We start from the raw sequence: 18736 nt of genomic DNA, 5'->3' as shown, positions 1-18736 counted from the left end.
CCACCGCTGAGCCCTTTGCATGACGTTGCCTGGAGTCTGCAGGGGAGAAGAGGGCCTTGGAGTGCACCATTCCAGTCCCCAAGCCAGCGAGACCACTGACAGGGTTCCTATGGGCCCATATAGGAGGAAGAGGCCACAGCCGAATGAAGAAAGGAATGACTCAGAGGCTGGTGAGTCATTGCAAGGGACCTGTGCACAGCCTGCCCTACGGGAAGCATTTGGAGTGTGGGAAGGCTGGCCTGCCAGGAGAACATTGGGGTGCAGAGTGGGCAGCTGATCTTCCTTTTGATTGGCACATGCTCACTCAGTGGAGATTGGTGAGGGCCATAGAACTGCAGGGGTTGCAGTTTACTGGGAAAACTCAGTCCTGGGCCAGAATTTCCACACAGCCAGGTGTATTTGACCTCACAAAACCTGGAAGTGGTAAAATTAATATCCAGTCTGTACAAAAAGCCTTCCCCAGAGAATCAGCAGCAAAGCAGCAATTTAGTGCAACCAGAGAGCTCAAGTGTTGGTCTCCATGGGAAGTTCCCCCCCTTTTGGAATTAACCAAAACTATAGACCAGAGACAAAGCTCTGCTATTAACCAGTGAAGATCTAACACAACCAAAGAACATCTGTAAAATCTAGAAGAAATAGCAGTCTTTTCAAATTCCCAAGCATCAATGTAAAGACACAAAGATCAGGAAAGAATAGAGAAAATATGACACCAACAAAGAAAATAAATGAAGCACCAGTAATGGACCCAGGGGAACAGCAGTTTTATGAACTGTCTGACAGAGAATTCAGAATAACCCCCTTAAGGATGTTCAGGAAGTCACAAGAAAACACAGACAGAAAATTAAATGATATCTCAAAAACAATCCAGGAGCAGAATAAGAAACTTGACAAAGGAAATGAATTGATTAAAAAAATAAAAGAAGTTCTAGAAATAAAGAATACATTATCTGAACTGAAAAACTTGACAGAAAGCTCCAATAGCAGACTTAAAAAGAGAAAAGAATCAGTAAGTTCAAAGTTAGAACATATGAAATTATCAAATCAGGGAGCAAAAAGAAAAATGAATAAGAAACAATTAAACAGAAATACAGCAGAGATGGGACTCCTTCAAGTGAAATAACCTCCACATAATTGCCATACCCAAAGGAGAGAAAAAAGAAGAGATGCGGAAAGCATATTCAAGAAAATAATGACTGAGAATTTCCCAGGTATGGAGAAAGATGACAACATCCAGGTACAAGAAGCTCAGAGGCTGGTAATCAAATTCAATCCAAGGAAGAACAGCCCAAAGCACATCATAATCAAATTTTCAAAAACCAAAGACAAAGAAGGAATACTCGAAAGCAGCAAGGGAAAAGAAACACATAACATTCAATGGAGTCCCAATACATCTTTCAGTGAATTTCTCAGAAGAGGTCAGAAGAGAACGGGATGATATATTAAGGGTGCTGAAGAAAAGGGCTGTCAGCCAGTAATTCCCTATTCAGCAAAACTAACCCTCAAATATGAAGGAGAAATAAAGTCTTTCCCAGACAAACAAAAGCTAAGGGAATTCATCAACATTAGACTTGCAATACAAGAAATGCTAAAGAGATTTCTTCAAATTAAAAGAAGACAATGCTAAGGAGCAGCAAGAAAACATTTGAAGGTACATAATTCATAGAAAAGTAAGCTCACAGACAACCTCTGAATACTCCAGTGTCATAAGGATGGTGAAAAACTGCTTACATCCTTAATATGAAGACTAAAGGACAAACATAATGAGACACTAATATATACAACAACCATATAAGAGATAAGCAATGTTAAAAGATGTAACTTGAAACAACACACTGTCAAAAAGTATGTGTGTGTGTGGGGGGGGGGGCAGGGGGGAAATGACACCAAAGCATAGAGTTGGCTTTGGTTCTTTCTTTTTTCTTAGATATCAAAGTTAAGTCACTGTTAGTTAAAAATAACCTGTTATAACTATAACATGTTTCTTGTGAGCCTCATGGTAACCATAATACAAAAACTTAGAGACATGAAAAATAAATAGGAAGAAATAAAAATACACTGCTAGAGAAAAACCACTTGATCACAAAGGAAGAGAATAAGATTGGAAAAAAGGAAACAAAGATCAACAAAATAACCAGAAAAAAGGAACAAAATGGCAGTAATGAGTCCCTATATATATCAATAATAACTCTATATGTAAATGTATTAAATGCCCCAATTAAAAGACACAGAGTGGCTCAAAGGATTATAAGAACCAACAATATGCTGCCTACAAGAAAGTCACTTCACCTATAAAGACACACACTGTCTGAAAGTGAAGAGATGGAAAAAAATATTTCATGCAAATGGAACCCAAGAAAGAGCAGGTGTAGCTACATTTATATTAGATAAAATAGACTTCAAGTCAAGGAAAGTAAAAGAAAGATAAGACAGGTCATTATGTAATGATAAAGGTATCAATTCAACAAGAGGATACAACAATTCAAAATATATGTGCACTCAGCTCCAGAGCACACAGTTACATAAAGCAGTTACTATTAGACCTAATGGGAGAAAATAGACTCCACCACAATCATAGTTGGGGACTTTAAGTAAAGGACAGATCACCCAGACAGAAAATTCACCAGGAAACATTAAAATCAATCTCTGCTCTAGGCTGATTGAACCTAATGGACATATACAGAACATTTCATCCAACAGCTGCAGAACACATTCTTCTCAGCAGCACATGAAACATTGTCTAGAATAGACCATGTGTTAGGTCACAAAACAAGTCTCAACAAGTTTAAAAAAATTGAACTCATTCATATCAACTACTTTGTCTGATGACAGTGGAACATAACTAGAAATCAACAACAAAAGGGACACTAGAAACTGTACAAATACATGGAAATTAGACAACATGCTTTTAAACAATGAAGGGTCAAAGAAGAAATCAAAATGGAAATTAAAAAATTCCTGTAGGCAATGAAAATGAAAACACAACATAGCAGAAACTATGAAATACAGCCAAAGCAGTTCTAAGAAGGAAGTTTATAGCAATAGAAGAAAAGAAGAAAGACTTCAAATAAATCACCTAACACTACACTCCAAGAAGTTGGGAAAACAAGAACAAACCAAACCCCAAATCAGTAGAAGGAGAGAAATAACAAAGATCAGAGCAGAAACAAATGAATAAGAGATTAAAACAAAACAAAACAAAAAAACCCCCGAAGAATCAATAAAACAAAGAGCAGGTTTTTTGAAAAGAGTAAACAAAATTGATAAATCTTTAGCTAGATTAATGAAGGAAAAAAGAGAGAAGACTAATAAATAAAATCAGAAATGGAAAAGGAGACATTACAACTGATACCTCAGAAAAACAAAGTATCATAAGAGACTACAATGAACAACTGTTGTGAACAAACTGGAAAACCTAGAAGAAATGGATAAATTCCTGAACACATACAACTTATCAAAGCTGAATCATGAAGAACTAGAAAACCTAAACAGACCAATAACAGGTAATAAGATTGAAGGATTAATGAAAAGTCTCCCAACAAAGAAAACCCCAGGACCAGACGGCTTCACTGCCAAAATCTACCAAACATTTAAAGAACTAATACCAATTCTTATCAAACTTTTCCAAAAAATTGAAGTAGAAGGAACACTTCCAAATTCACTTATGAGGCCAACATTAACCTTATGCCAAAACTGAAAAGACACAACAAAAAAGAAAACTACAGATCATTTTCCCTAATAAACACAGATGAGCAGATCCTAAATAAAATACTAACAAACTGAATCCATCAGCACATTAAAAAGATCATTCACTATGATTAAGTGGGATTCATCCCAAGGAAGCAAGGATGGTCCAACATATACAAATCTATAAATGTCATATATCACATCAACAAAATGAAGGAAAAAGAAAATACGGTCATTACAATAGATGAAGAAAAAGCATTTGATAAAATCCAACACACTTCATGATAAAAACACTCAACAAATTAGGTATTGAAGGAGTGTACCTGAGCACACTAAAGGCCATATATGACAAGCCCACAGCTGATATCATACCCAATGGACAAAACTTGGGGGCTTTTCCTCTAAGATCTGAAACAACACAAGGATGCCCACTTTCCCCACTCTTATTCAACATAGTACTGGAAGTTCTAGGCAGCACAGTGAGGCAAGAGAAAGCAATAAAGGGCATCGAAATTGGAAAGAAGGGGGTCAAACTGTCCTTATTTACAGATGACATACATGATCATGTACATAGAAAAACCCTAAAGACTCCAGCAAAAAGTTACTAGAAGTAATAAACTACTTCAGTATAGTAGCAGGATATAAAATCAACACACAAAAATCGGTGGCCTTTCTATATGCCAATAATGAAACTGCTGAAGAAATGAAGAAAGTAATCCCATTCACAATAGCTACCAAAACAAACAAACAAACAAACAAACAAACCTAGGAATAAATTTAACCAAGGAGGTGAAAGACCTCTACAATGAGACACAAATAAATGGAAAGATAACCCATGTTCTTGGGTTAGAAGGATTAACATCATCAAAATGTACATATTACCCAAAGTGATCTACAGGTTCAATGCAATCCCCATCAAAATTCCAATGACATTCCTCACAGAAATAGAAAAAATATCTTAAGGTTCATATGGAATAAGAAAAGATCCCAAATAGCCAAAGCAATCCTGAGCAAAAGAAAAAAAAAAAAAAAAAAAAAAAAAGCCAGAGACATTACACTACCTGACTTCATATTATGCTATAAATCTATAGTAACAAAACAGCATGATACTGCCATAAAAACAGACACACATACCAATGGAACAGAACAGAGAACCCAGGAATCAATCCATGTACTCACAGTCAACCGATTATCAACAAAGGCACCAAGAACATACATTGGGGAAGACTGCCTCTTCAATAAACAGTGCTGGGAAAGCTAGATAGCCATGTGTAGAAGAATGAAACTAGACCTGTATCTCTCATCACATGCCCAAATCGACTCAAGACTTAAATATAAGACCTGAAACTATAAAACTCCTAAAAGAAAACATAGGAGAAACACTTCAGGAAGTAGGACTGGGCAAAGACTTTATATGTGAAACCTCAAAAGCACAGGCAACAAAAGAAAAAATAAACAGATGGAATCATATCAAACAAAGACCTTCTGCACAGCAAAAGAAACAACCAACAGATTGAAAAGACAACCTAGAGGATGGGAGAAAATATTTTCAAACTGTACATCTGATAAGAGATTAAAGTCCAGGATATACAAGGAACTTGAACAACTTCACTGTAAAAAACCAAAGAACCTGATTAAAAAATGGGCAAAGGATCTGAATAGACATTCCTCAAAGGAAGACATATAAATAGCCAATAGATACATAAAAAAATGCTCAACATCACTAAGCATCAGATAAAATGAAAATCAAAACCACACTGAGATATCACCTTACTCCAGTTATTATGGTTATTATCAATAAAGTCATAGAATATCAAATGCTGGTGAGGATGCAGAGAAAAGGGAACACTCCTCACTGTTGGTGGGACTGTACATTAGTGCAGCCAGTATGGAAAACAGTATGGGCAGCTGGAACAGCTCCCTATATTTGATTTTCTCAACTACCATAATTATGTCACTTTAAAAAAAATTTCCCCTTCAGAAAATGACAGTTGGCTCAGGGGACTAGTAAGCTAGATATTAGTTCATACAGCAAAGTTTTAGAGTGTATCTTTTGATATTCACAAAATCAGAAGCTTTATAATAAATAGAACACACTCATATTCTACACTTGAGGCTATTTTATTACTGAATTTGTATGCTAAGGAATATTACTATCTAGGATAACCTAAATTAATGTGAAAATCTCATACTGAATTTTTCTTCTTATGCTGCTCCAGTTGTTTTTTTTTTTCCTTTTTAAAATGCAAATGGTAATGCCAAGAACTGACATTATCTGACTGACAGATATCTAAGTATTCCTGAAGATGCATTATTGTTGTTATTTTTGGGGAGAGGGACTTTAAAAGGGGAAGAAAGGGAGAAATCTTCATAGGACATTCCAGGCTTTTAGATTTCTTGTTACTGCTGAACATTTTGAAGATGCTGAAGTAAATCGTACAGATTATACCAAGCAAAGATTTTGGAAAAGGCCTGGGAAATTTGAGTAACAGGAAAAAAAAAAAAAAGAAGTAAAATGTGGGTTTAGGCCAAAGAAAAGGCTAGATACGTTATCAAACAGCTACCACTAGAAAAACAATATGCTATGTACATATCAAGTTTCTTATGATCATCGACAAGGTCCTTGAGGTGAATGAAGCTCTTAGTCTGAATCATCTCCAAGTCTCTCAGTGTGCTCAGTAAGATGTCTTGCATGGAGTCATGACTCACTAGACACTTTGTGAACCCACCTACAGATGAATATGGATTAAATGCATGCTGTGTGCTAGACACTGTGGAGGATGTAAACAGCAATAATTTCTTCTTTGAGATTTGCAGAGTTCTGAGAGGTGACTAGAAGCTGACCACAGGTGTCAGCAAGGAATCACATGACTAGCTGCAAGATAAGAGTCAGCTAGCTGCAAGAAGACCTTGTAAAAAAGCTAACTCCCTACTAAATCTTTCTCTTTCCATTCCCCCAACATCCTCCTTAAAAATCCCTTGATAAATCTGAGGCTTTGAGATGGTTTAGCCTGCCATCTTCTCAGGTAGGCCAGTTTTTCTGAATAAAGCTGACTTCCCTTTTCACCAATATTTGACTTTCGAGTTCTTTGTTTCTGTTTGGCGGCAGCAGCGGACTTAGGTTCGGCAACATCACCTTCATTGTCCTTGGTTCTGACTCCTTGTCCAGATCCTGCCTCTGCCTCCTTCTTTTCCGTCTTGGAACAATGAACTTGGAAACTTGAGATGGAAAAAATCTTTCAGAAAACAACACTGAAGCTCATCAGCTGTGCAAGAGTTTCTATGCCCTTCCTAAATACTCAGGGCTATCTGGTGTTAGTCCTTCTTTGAATTTCATACCCAAGTATTTGTCCCAGCTTCTCTTACACACATCTTAGTATTTTTCTTTTTCATAGATGTGACTGGAGCGCAGGTCCATTCTTTATTGCATAGAGCAGAGTGGTTGCACTACTTTTCTATTGCCATGTAACAAATAATGACAAACAGAAGCTTAAAATGACATCCTTTTACTAACTCAGAGTTCTATAGGTAAGAAGTCTAGCATGGCATGACTAGGTTTTTGCTCAGGGTGTCACAAGGATCACATCAAGGTATTGGCTGAACTGAGTTCTCATTGAAAGGCTTGGGGGAAAAATTTGCTTCTAAGCCTGTTGTTTTTGTTAGCGAAATTCAGTTTCTTGTGGCTGTAGGTCTGAGGTCCCCATTTCCTTGCTGGCTGTCAGCCAGGCACTTCCCAACATCTAGAGATGAGCTTGTGGTCTTCTCCATCTTCAAGTCAAATCTGGTCTGGTCCTTCAAATCTCTGACTTTCTCTTCTGCTGCCAGCCAGAGAAAACACTCTGCTTTTTTTTTTTCTTTCTATTTTTTTTTTCTTTTTCGTGACCAGCACTCAGCCAGTGAGTGCACCAGCCATTCCTATATAGGATCCGAACTGGCAGGAGCGTCGCTGCGCTCCCAGCACCGCACTCTCCCGAGTGCGCCACGGGCTTGGCCCAAACACTCTGCTTTTAAAGGCCTTGTGTGACTAGGTCAGGCCCACCCAGATGATCTCCCTGTTTTAAGGTCAACTGTGTGATATAATGCAACCCAATCACAGGAGTAAATTCCATCAAATTCACAGCCCTGGAGATTATGCATGGGATTTCCTAGGGGACAGCAAATGTTAGGGGTCATTTGAGACTGTAGTCCAGGTCAGGGTGTTTTGGACCAGGTATTGTCAGTCAGTACAGAAAGATGTGGATGAATTTCTGAGATCTGTAGAAAGTATAATTGATGAAACTTTGATTCAATTCGGGTTGGGAGAAGAGGTCAAAGATGACTCCCAGATTTATAACTTAGGCAACTTGATGGGTCTTGCTACCAATCACTGAGGAAGCAACCTCTCTTTTAAAAAGATTATTTGAAAAAAACCTTCCACTTTTCTATGAGAGTAATTCAAAAACTTCGTGGAAAAATAGAATTAAAAGACAATGCAAGTCTTTCCATGAACTTTTTGAAGTACCCCCTTATTACTAACTTCTAGCTCTCTATTTCTCTAATCTCTAAGGAGTGAGAGTAATATAATGGAAATGAAATTTCTGTATTTCCCAAGAGGTATGCTAAAATAAATTATGCATTTATTTAAAGTTTGCATAAGAGGAATACGCAAATCGGGAAGGATTTCTGAATGTTCTACTTTTTACTCACACTTTTTTCTTCATGATCTAGAATAATGCTTGGCATGCAGTCAATGCTCAGTCCCTATTTTTTGAATGAATAAATAAATGAATGATTGCCAATAACAGTAACAAATATTGACAGAACCTCAGTGAAGAGTGAACCAAGGTGAGATCAGGAATGACTTTCCTGCAGAATCACAGGAGCAGTTGTGTGGGAGAGGTTGTTCTCCCATCCCTGTCCTCCTGACTGTCTTCTGTTTTCTCTCAATGTGCGCTGTAGACCTGAGATCCTGAGAGCCAGGCTGTGGGAGAACACCTGGGTGTCCCTTCATTGCTCTGCTGACTGGCTCTGAGCCAATCAGGCAGGCTCCCAGGAACAGGGCTTGGCAGGCCACTAGGGAAGAGTCATTGAATCTTGTTTTGGCACCTATTAGATAGGGTTGGGGAAGCTTGAAAGACATTCCTCTCTATGTATCACTCTTTTCCAACTCACTGGGGGCATTTATAGATGATGCTCTTTCCTAAATTGTGAAAGTAAAGTGCTTAGTTGGCATAGCTTCCAGGTATAATGTGGAAGCAGAAGAAAGTGAAGGAAGCTGTTGTATGTTACATCCGGATGCCTAGAAACAAGCTTACAGGTGTTGGCTTAGTTCACAAGTTGCGCACTGGCAACAGCCTGAGCGGACGAAGTTCCTAGTGTTCTCTAAAACTAGAAATACTAACAAGGAAACAAAACACTGCATCTTTAAGATCTTAAAAATAAAAGCAATTAAAGGGGAGAAGCAGCTTTAATTGTCATCACAACTTTAAAATCATAGCTTTTCTCTACCAGAGGTTTGCTCTGATTAAGGGGAAACAATTGCGCCATAGGCCCAGGGTGCCCAGAGAGGAGATTTTTCCATTGTCATATTACACAGGCACCTATAATGGGTTTGTTTATGCTCTGCTGCCACTGCCAACTTCCCCACAGGGAATCTTCTAGAACACTGTATTCTAGTGCAGGGAACTTTTCTTTATTCTCAACAAGTGTCTAGAATGATTCAACATCAGGAATGAAAATACGTATCAAAAGCATTTGCAACAATAAATTGTGCTCCAAGGCTTAGTCATCTGCTACTTATTTTCCTAGCAGAATATTCCTGCTCTTCCTTCTGACTCCTTGACAAGGGAGAATCCTTCTATCTTTCTCTTTTATGCCCATTTCTTTTTTCCTTTTTCCTTTTGTTCTATTTCTTTTGGCTGAGGTTTTTACTTTAAACTTTATGTGTACACCCAAGGTTTTACACGTCATTATCTGGAAAATAGAAAAGTATGTCCTGGTAGGCAAAATCCTAACATGTCCTTCCCAATTCCTGGTCCGTGGTGTCACATACCTTCTCCCAGTTTTTCAATCAAAATGCTGATGAAGTTATGATCCCAAATTAGTTGACCTTAAAATATGGTGATCATCTGGGTGTGCAGGACACAAACCCATGAGTCCTTTAAAAGTAATGACTTTTCTCCAGCTGGTCACTGAAGGGGAAATCAGAGAAGATGTGCTCTAGCAGGCTGTGATGTGCAGCAAATGCCTATGCTCTGAACAGACTACGGGCCATGTGACAAGGAACGCAGAAGGCTCTAGCAACTGAAAGTGGCCCCAGCTGACAGCCAGCAAGGAAATGAAGACCTCAGTCTTACAGCCCACAAGGAAATGAAATCTGCCAACAACCGGTGCACTTGGAAGAGGATCCTAAGACCCAGAAAGAGAACCACAAACCCAACCAGCACTTTGATTTCAACCCAGTGTGATGCTGAGCCAAAAATCCAGCCATGCTGCATTGGGTTTATGACCTGCAGAAACTGTGATATGATAAATATGTGCTGCTTTAAGCTGCTAAATATGTGGTAATTTGCTAGGCAACAGTAGAAAACTGATGCAGGTAGCCAAAACCCCACATATTTACAAATGTCAGGATACTTAGGTTGGTTCCATAATTTTACTATTGTAAATAGAGCTGCAATGAACATGGGAGTGCAGGTATCCCTTCAACATGATGATTTCCATTCCTTTGGACAAATACCCAGTAGTGGGATTGCTGGATCATATGGAAAATGTGGTATATATACACAACGGAATTCTACTCAGCCATAAAAAAGAATGAAATTCTGCCATTTGCAGCAACATGGATGAGTCTGTAGAAAATTATGTTAAGTGAAATAAGCCAGACAAGGAAAGAAAAATACCACATGTGCTCAGTCATAACTAGGTACAAAGAAAGGAGAGAGAGAGAGAGAGAGAAAGAAGAAAAGAAAAGATCACAACAATACATTGTACTTTAGGAATGAAAGAATAAAACTAAGGATACTAGAGATGGAGAAAAGGAGCGAGGGGGTTTGAAGAGCGATAGGCCGGGTAAAGGACACAAAGAAAGATTACAATTTGTAATAATGAATATGCTAATAATAAAAAATAAAAATAAAAACATAAAAATAAGGCCAGGAGGAGAAATATACTTGCATAGAAGCTTGAAGAAATATGAGTGGAATATTAGTATGTACTACTAAAAATATATCTCACCTGGCTGGTGAAAAAATGGATCTACAGGAGCATATTCATTCCTTCATAGAATATTTATTCAGGACCTACAAGTTTTATGGCACTCACTTGGATTAATTTTGCAGTGATATAGAAGCATTTAGGTAAAGAGATAACTGTATTTTTTGGTTCACAAGAAATCCTGAAAGAAGTTTAGAGACATTAACCTAGAAAAAAGCATGTGTTGGAACTAAAATTATATCTGGATGAAGGATACTTTTAAAAATATTTCATTTACTAGAGGAAGGATATTTTGAGAAACTTAGACAGCCCAGATATAATTATAAACCTTTTATCCTTTTTTTCTTTTAAACAAAATTTTAATTAAATTTTAGTAGCTATGACTGGCAGAAAGGAAATTCAGGCTGTAACCAGCAGGACTAAGAGGTAGTGCAATGTTTGCTGTGGGTGTGAGATACAGTATCCCCTTACCTCCTTAGTTTTGTTCCCACTATTGAACAGAAGGGATTAGATATTTCTGACTTATTTCTCTTTTTGCCTTTTGTTGTTCATGAACTTAAGGCTGTGTTTCATTGACTCCAAACAAATTTCTGAAAAAAGATCTGCTGACATAAAAGGGTATCTGGATCATTAACAATGTCAATGCTGACCAAAGAAATAATGTTCTAGTAGGAAACAGTTACTTATTTAAAATGAATACTGAGATGTTGCTATTTCATGCATGCTTATACACAGTTTATATGATGTTTATTTTTTGTGGATAATTACCAAAAAATCTGGAAGTTAAAGAGAAAGCTGGTGATTAGAAGAGAGTATTTGGAATATTATTTGTTTTCCCTATTCTGTCTCATTCCTCCTAGAATATAAAATAATCAACTTGGTATCTCCTAATTTTTAGAGACATTCATTCTTTTGTTCTATTGAGGAATGTGCTGGTTATGTCATGGGGAGGGAGGGTATGACAGGGTCCAAAGATGAATTAATAAGGCGAAGAAGCAATTTGAAAAATAGACCCTATGGAGAAAAGTTGAAAGAATAAAGTCTTTTGCCTGAAAAAAAGAGATGAGTTTCTTATAATCCTTATTTAACAGCAGGGATTGGTAAACATTCTGTTGTGGACCAAGAGACACAATCAAAGGTATTATATAGGCACATACGTAACAAGAGAGAAAAAGGATTTCCACAACATTTTTACTGATTAAATTAAACTTATAATAATAGAGTACATTTTTTACTAATGCTAACCTACCAATGAGAAAAATGGAATTCTTTTTGGGGGGATAATATTTTGCTTAACTGCGGTTACAAGGTAGTGTTCTCTATTATCAAATCGATTACAAATATCCATCTGTAAAGTTATTCTTAGGTCATACAAAAGTAGATGCTGGTTGCATTTAGTCCATGGGCCACTGTTTTCTGGCCTTCTCTTCAGAGTCCTTTTAGACACTGGGAGTTGGTTATTCTCAGCCTCCATCAGTAATTGTGTCAAAAGGAATGAACATGAATGTCAGCCATAGGATCTGAGGTTCTATAAGGCAAACCCCACAGAGAAGGCAAGTGCTGTGGGGAACAGACTAAGGGGAATTAACTAACATTTATTATATTTGAATTTAGATAAAAAGGAAATCTAAAAATCTATACATTCCATGCTATATCCAGACTATATTGATTCTTTTCAGGTGATGACTTTACAAGTGCCAGTTTTTATGTTTTTTTCCTCCATTATGTAGTTTTTAAAATTAGTTTTGTTAATACACAAAATCAATTTTACCTGTAAATGAGGTCTGGACGTAAAAATAAATAACCTATTCTTAGTTAAGATCCACTAATTTACATGCAGTAAATATTACAATGAGTTTCTGCTGTGGCCTGAATGTTTGTGTTTCCTCCAAGTTCATATGTTGAAACCTAATCACCAATGTGATGGAAGCCGGAGATGGGGGTCTTTTGAGAGGTGATTAGGTCATGAGGGTTGATCCCTCATGATTGGGATTTGTGCCTTTATAAAAGAGGCCCCAGAAAGCTGCCTTGCCCCTTCCACCATGTGAGAACACAGTGAGAAAGTACCATCTATGAACCAGAAGGCTGGTCCATCAAATGTGTCTGTGCTTTGATCTTGGACTTTGCAGCCTCCTGAACTGGGAGAAATAAATGTTTGTCATTTATAAGCCACCCAGATTATGTTTTTTTAAATAGTAGCTCAAAATGGTCTAAGAGAGTTTCCAATAAAGTAATGTATTTACAAATACGCTAACTAAATTTCTGAAATTTCTTTTAGGGTAAAACTCTACTATAAGGTACCATAATTTCTTGTGGGTTAGGTTTTAAGGCAGGCTAAAATGATGTTATTCAAAGTTGACTAATGTTATGTCCTGTGAACACTCCTCCTTCTGGTTAATTAATTTCCTAAAAGGAAGGGTCCAACTTTGATTAAGATAAGCCCAAATCAATTGTGTTAGCATTTCATAAGCACATCTGAACATCACAACTGTTATATTTATTGTTAGGAAGAAAATCTCAGCACACACATATAGTACTTGCATTTAATGTTTCTGATCAAGGTAGAAATAACTTAAAAAAGAAGCTACATAAAGCAATCAAAATAAGCTTGTTTCTCTTCCTTGAGCCTTAACATTCCCCAGTTTGTATAGAATGTAATATCTTTTCCCGTGCTAAATGCATGAGTTTTGTAAGATAAATTGAAAAACAAATAAGACTTCTTTGCTTAATGTCTACTAATTCTTTAAGACTCAGCCCAGATGTCCTCCCATTGGTCCCCATGCCACCAGCTCAGGGTACTGCCTCCCTGGGGCTCACACACACCATGTACATATTCCTATCATTACACTTCTACACTGGTTTATAGATCTGCTTAAAAGACCATCTATCCAGTTAGATTTTGAATAGCTTTAAGGCAGGGTGCATCTCATTCACCACTGTGCGATCCCTGGTGCCTGGCACAGTGCTGAACATACCGTAGGAGCTCATTACGTACCTACTAAGTTCAGCGGTAAATGAATGGACACCCCGAGGGACCACTGGACAAGTATGAAGGTTGTATTTTCGCTTAGACGTGCACTGTCATCATCACATCATCCCCACCGTTTTCCAAGAGGGTCAGTGTGACTGAGACACAATTCTGGATGTAGAATAAGGATGAGGGACAGAAGAAAAGAAGAAAAAAACAAAAAAACCAGAAAAAGGAAAGGGAGATGCCCATGAATGAGGAAGGGCCTTTCTTAGAGAATAGGAAAAATGGGATAAGGCCCAGGGGTTGTCACCCCAGTTAGGGATGACACAGCGTGTGCTCTATGTCATCTTGGCTGCAGCGTTGCCAAATCACTAGGAGTCTTTTTTCTTTTTTTCTTTATCTTACGTTTTTGTTCCTCCCTACCATTTTGTAGTCTTTCTGGAAATCCTTAGCTCTACTGAAAAGAGCCTAAATAAGGCTCTACTTGGCAAAGGTATAAGGGGAACAGGACTCCACTCTGACCCTCTACCCTGCTCCCTCAATTTTGAGGGCCACTGGAGTGGTAATAAGTGGTAAGAATGTGGGAGAACTTCATCACTTGTCACTGCTGGAAGCATGGAGATTCTTCCTTTTGTTTTAATATGCATGATGAGGGACATGGGGAACTTTACTTCTGCTGGAGCGTTTTCCTTGTCCCCTAACACCAACTCTTGAAAGTGCTTTTATTGACTCATCAATACCCTAGGCTACGAATACATTCACAAATTCTTTTCCAACATCTGTAGTGTTTTTCTATAGTGACGAGTCAAAACACATATTTGATGAGTCAAAACACATATTTGATGTTTGACCAACCTATGTTTTTTCTCCTTTCCCTTCTTGCTCCCAACTTCAGCCCCATTTTTAGCCATTGGAGCAGGAGAATAGCTGTAGATGAGCCATTTGAGGAACAGATGCACACTGCCCACCCTCACTCATGATCAGCTCTCACAGCCTAGAAGCCTGGGGCTGGGGAGGCCTGCCCAGGGCCCTGGGAAACACCTGCTGGAGACTCTAGGAGGGTAAGCATGTGGAGACAGCTGATGTCTACATTCACCAAGAGATTAATTCCCATGCCAGTTATTCAAGAACTATGTGTACATACTCAGGAGAACTTTAAAAAATACATCCAATATTAATTAGAAAATGAGAACAGTTATTACTTTTTATAGTCAGTTTTCAAAAAAGAGAAAAAGTAGCTCATGCACAGGAATTATGAAGCAAAATTTTTTTTCCAAGAGAAAATGAATGTGGTGATATGATGGAAGCATTGATCAGCAGGTAATGTAAAACTGCTCGTGATTAGTGATGTAGCTTGCTGCTTACATTTTAAAATTTGGAAAAAATCTGAAGCACGTTTCTTTGTTTCTTTAAGCAAGTTCCTTTGTTTTTATCTTACTTTTGACTGATGTAGACAAATGTAGTTAATACTCTGATACAAATACTGTAGTTTCAGAAAGAAACTTAGTTTCCCAGGAGCTTGTAAACATTTTCCTATACTTGTAAAGGAAATACAAATATAAGGAGGATTTAATGTTTCATATTTTATAAAGTTCTTAGAAACCATTCTGATGGCAAAGCATTTACAATACCAAAGTTAGAGAAAAGAGGAAAAACATCCTTTCAGACTTAAACCATTCCAAGGGCAGGATTATACTCGTGTATACATTAAGAGGCTCATCCATTTCAATACTTTAGTAGTTAAGAGTAATTCAGACTTCAGAATTACTTAGGAACAGTCTCTCTACCATTTGTATATCATAATATCCCTTTTATTGTTGTGTAAACATATTTTTATCAGTACTTGTGAGAAAATCTAGTTTTAATAAACGTAGTAACAAATATAACTATAGGATTCAAAAGGGTAATTAGTCCAAATAACCGACATACTTACAATTGCATTTCTTCTGAACAAACCTAAGCTTGCAGGCTGTTCTGTAGGTGGACAGTCGGATACGATCCAGGTCTTGAGCCCCTAGTGGGGGGAAAAAGTACACATATGGTATGCCATGTGCGTAGAAAGGAATTTATAATGTTTATAAATAAAACAACTGCAGATATTATCTATGAACCTTTATTTTTATTTTTATTAGAATATAAACATAGTGTTAAGACTTGAAAAGGTCTGTCCTATATTCCTCAGGTTCGATGGGAAAAGAGCACGTGTGTCCATCAGATTGTCAACTGCATTCATGGACCAAGGAACACAGCCTCATCCCTGTTGTGTCTGCCACTTCTGAGAACAATCTTCTCAAGCTGTGACTTAAACAGTGAGATGATGTCAGATACTACTATCAAATAATCATTTTGTTATTTTATTTTAAATTTCATTTTATTTTACTTCTCAAAATACATTGTACTTGATTTTCATGCCCCTTTACCTATTCCTCTCCCCCTCCCCCTCCCCCCATTGTATCTGTCCATTTGGCTTAAATTGTTCAAGGAATTTTTGTGGTTATTCTGTCCTCTTCCCCCCACCCCCTATTTGTTTGCATGTTTACTTATTTATCAATCTTTAGCTCCCACAAATAATTGAGAACATGTGATATTTCTCTTTCTGTGCCTGACTTGTTTCACTTAATATAATTTTCTCTAAGTCCATCCATGTTGTTGCAAATGGCAGTATTTCATTCTTTTTTTCTAACAGAGAAGTTTTCCACTGTGTAGATATACCACAGTTTCCTTATCCACTCATCTGATGATGGACATCTGGGCTGGTTCCAACTCTTGGCTATTGTAAACAGAGCTACAATAAACATTGGAGTACAGGTATCCCTTCAGCATGATGATTTCCATTCCTCTGGGTGTATTCCTAGTAGTGGAATTGCTGTGTCACATGGTAGATGTATCTGCAATTGTTTGAGGAACCTCCATACCATTTTCCATAGAGGCTGCACCATTTTGCAGCCCCACCAACAGTGCGTGAGAGTTCCTTTTTCTCTGCAACCTTTCCAGCACTTATTGTTCTCAGTCTTAAATGCACTGTTATTGGTCATTAGAACATGGCTCTTAGGTGACCACACACTGAATGTAGGGCATCTTCTCCACATGACCGTAGGAAGATGGGCATGATGATAATAATAGTACTTATTTTGTAGGATTGTTGTAAGGGGTAAGGATAAGTGAGTGAATATACCTAAAGCACTTAGAACATTGCCTGGCGCACCCTAAATGCTCTATACGTATTCATTATTATTACTTATCTCTTCCTATCACCCTTCCTGTCAACCTCAGAGGAGGAGACTCCTTTCTAAAAACCACCTCTACTCTTTCTTCTACTGTGGCTTCCAGTTCCTTCCTAACATATATTCTTGTACTACTTTCTTTATTCTACTCTTCACTCAGGAATCCAGCATGAATCCTGATGCCCAAGAGGACTGAATGCTTTGTTCAGAATCCAAGCCCCTCTGCAGGCTCTTCGCATGTTGCCTACCTAGCAATGTCTCCCACTGCTCTCGGTTGCAGAAGCTCTGCTAGGCTCGAGCTGGTCTCTTCACAATTCCCTGCAGGTGGGCTGCTCATTACATCAACATCTGAGTTCCTAGTGTTCCTCCTACCCTCCTTTGAACGGCTAATCTCTAGACTGTCCCCAGAACAGATTAGATTTTCAGTAAATGTCTGCTTTTCTCCATTTCTATATATTCGGCTTTCTTCAAGCTGGTGTTTATCATTCATAGCAGAGGTAAAGTCACGTAGTTTTATTTTGATATGTATTGAACTTTCTCTCTACCAGTGGTACACCAGTAAAATGTGCTACACAAATGCTTCAGAATGTAGTAAAGTACCAAGTAGATAAACTGGCCTGGAAGCAATTATATTATGAGGCCATTAAATGTTTTCCCAATGAACTCAGGATGAATTAGCAAGTGTCCCTCACTGAGAGCATTTAGCATTTCCTCAACTCAAACTGATGTCTTTGAGTCACTTAAAAATATTGCCAATAGTCCTACTACCTTGTGGTTTTATGAGGCAAATCACTGGACATTCATTCTTACGAAAGTTCATTACCTGACAAACAAGCTCACTTATGCTGAGCATCTGAAGGATCAAAGAGCCTACCCTGACCCAATGCAGGAATTCCCTCAAAAATGTTCTCAAGAGGTGGACACTCTGCCAGTGGCCTTGTAGGATTATTTCCAATGACAGGGAGGATTATAACAGTGAAAATAAATGGACTTTAAAGTCAGTAAACCTAAATTGTATCACTTCTTATTTGTGTGAACTTCAACAAGTTTTTACTCGGCATTTCAAATCCTCGTGTATAACGTGGGATAACAATATCAACTTCACTGGCTGGTAGTAGATATTAAAGTCTTGCCTCTGCACCAGGGACATAGTGAGCACTTAACAGTAAATGAGCCTCCTCAAAAGGCTTCCTATACTATTTCCAAGCAACAATATGTGATAGAAATTTCTTTTTATTATTTGAGCTTTAATTTCCTCCTTGTAACTTCCACTTACTTGGTCTAGTTTCCCCTCTGGAACCCACATAATTTTATCTACCTGCCACTCGATAATTCATTTCCCAAATATTGGGAAATAGCTATCATTATCATTATTAGCATCTTCACTGGTCAGCTGAAAATTATGCTGAAAAGTCCCCATCATCACTAACTTTAAAGATTAGTTGGGGAGGTAACTTCTCCCAGACTTTTTTAGGTAAAAGATGTTCGACTCCACAGCCATTTCAAGTACAGTGTCTACCACAGAGTCTGGCACCCAGTAGGGCTTCAATGCATGGCAGTTGCTATGGCTAGCTAGTATCTCCTTAAAATGAAATGTACGAAATTAACCCAAATGTCACAGCTATTGCCTCAGCTCTATAGAATATATAGAAAGCAATTATAA

At 37.8% G+C, this 18736-nt stretch overlaps 1 protein-coding gene across 14 annotated transcripts in view; it reads right to left on the bottom strand.

The window, feature by feature from the left end:
* Positions 1-18736, bottom strand: part of DTNA (dystrobrevin alpha) — a 385407-nt gene that overhangs the window by 111842 nt on the left and 254829 nt on the right. For all 14 annotated transcript variants that reach the window (XR_010021503.1, XM_063077106.1, XM_063077108.1 and 11 more), the window contains one exon: positions 15783-15863. Coding sequence is in view for 13 of the 14 variants with exons in the window: in XM_063077106.1 (XP_062933176.1) it covers positions 15783-15863 (81 nt within the window). In the remaining variant the exon portion in view is untranslated. The remainder of the gene's footprint in view (positions 1-15782; positions 15864-18736) is intronic.

Source organism: Cynocephalus volans, chromosome 13 (genome assembly GCF_027409185.1).
Source record: "Cynocephalus volans isolate mCynVol1 chromosome 13, mCynVol1.pri, whole genome shotgun sequence".
NCBI lineage: Eukaryota > Metazoa > Chordata > Mammalia > Dermoptera > Cynocephalidae > Cynocephalus > Cynocephalus volans.
This window is presented reverse-complemented; position numbering and strand designations above follow the sequence as displayed.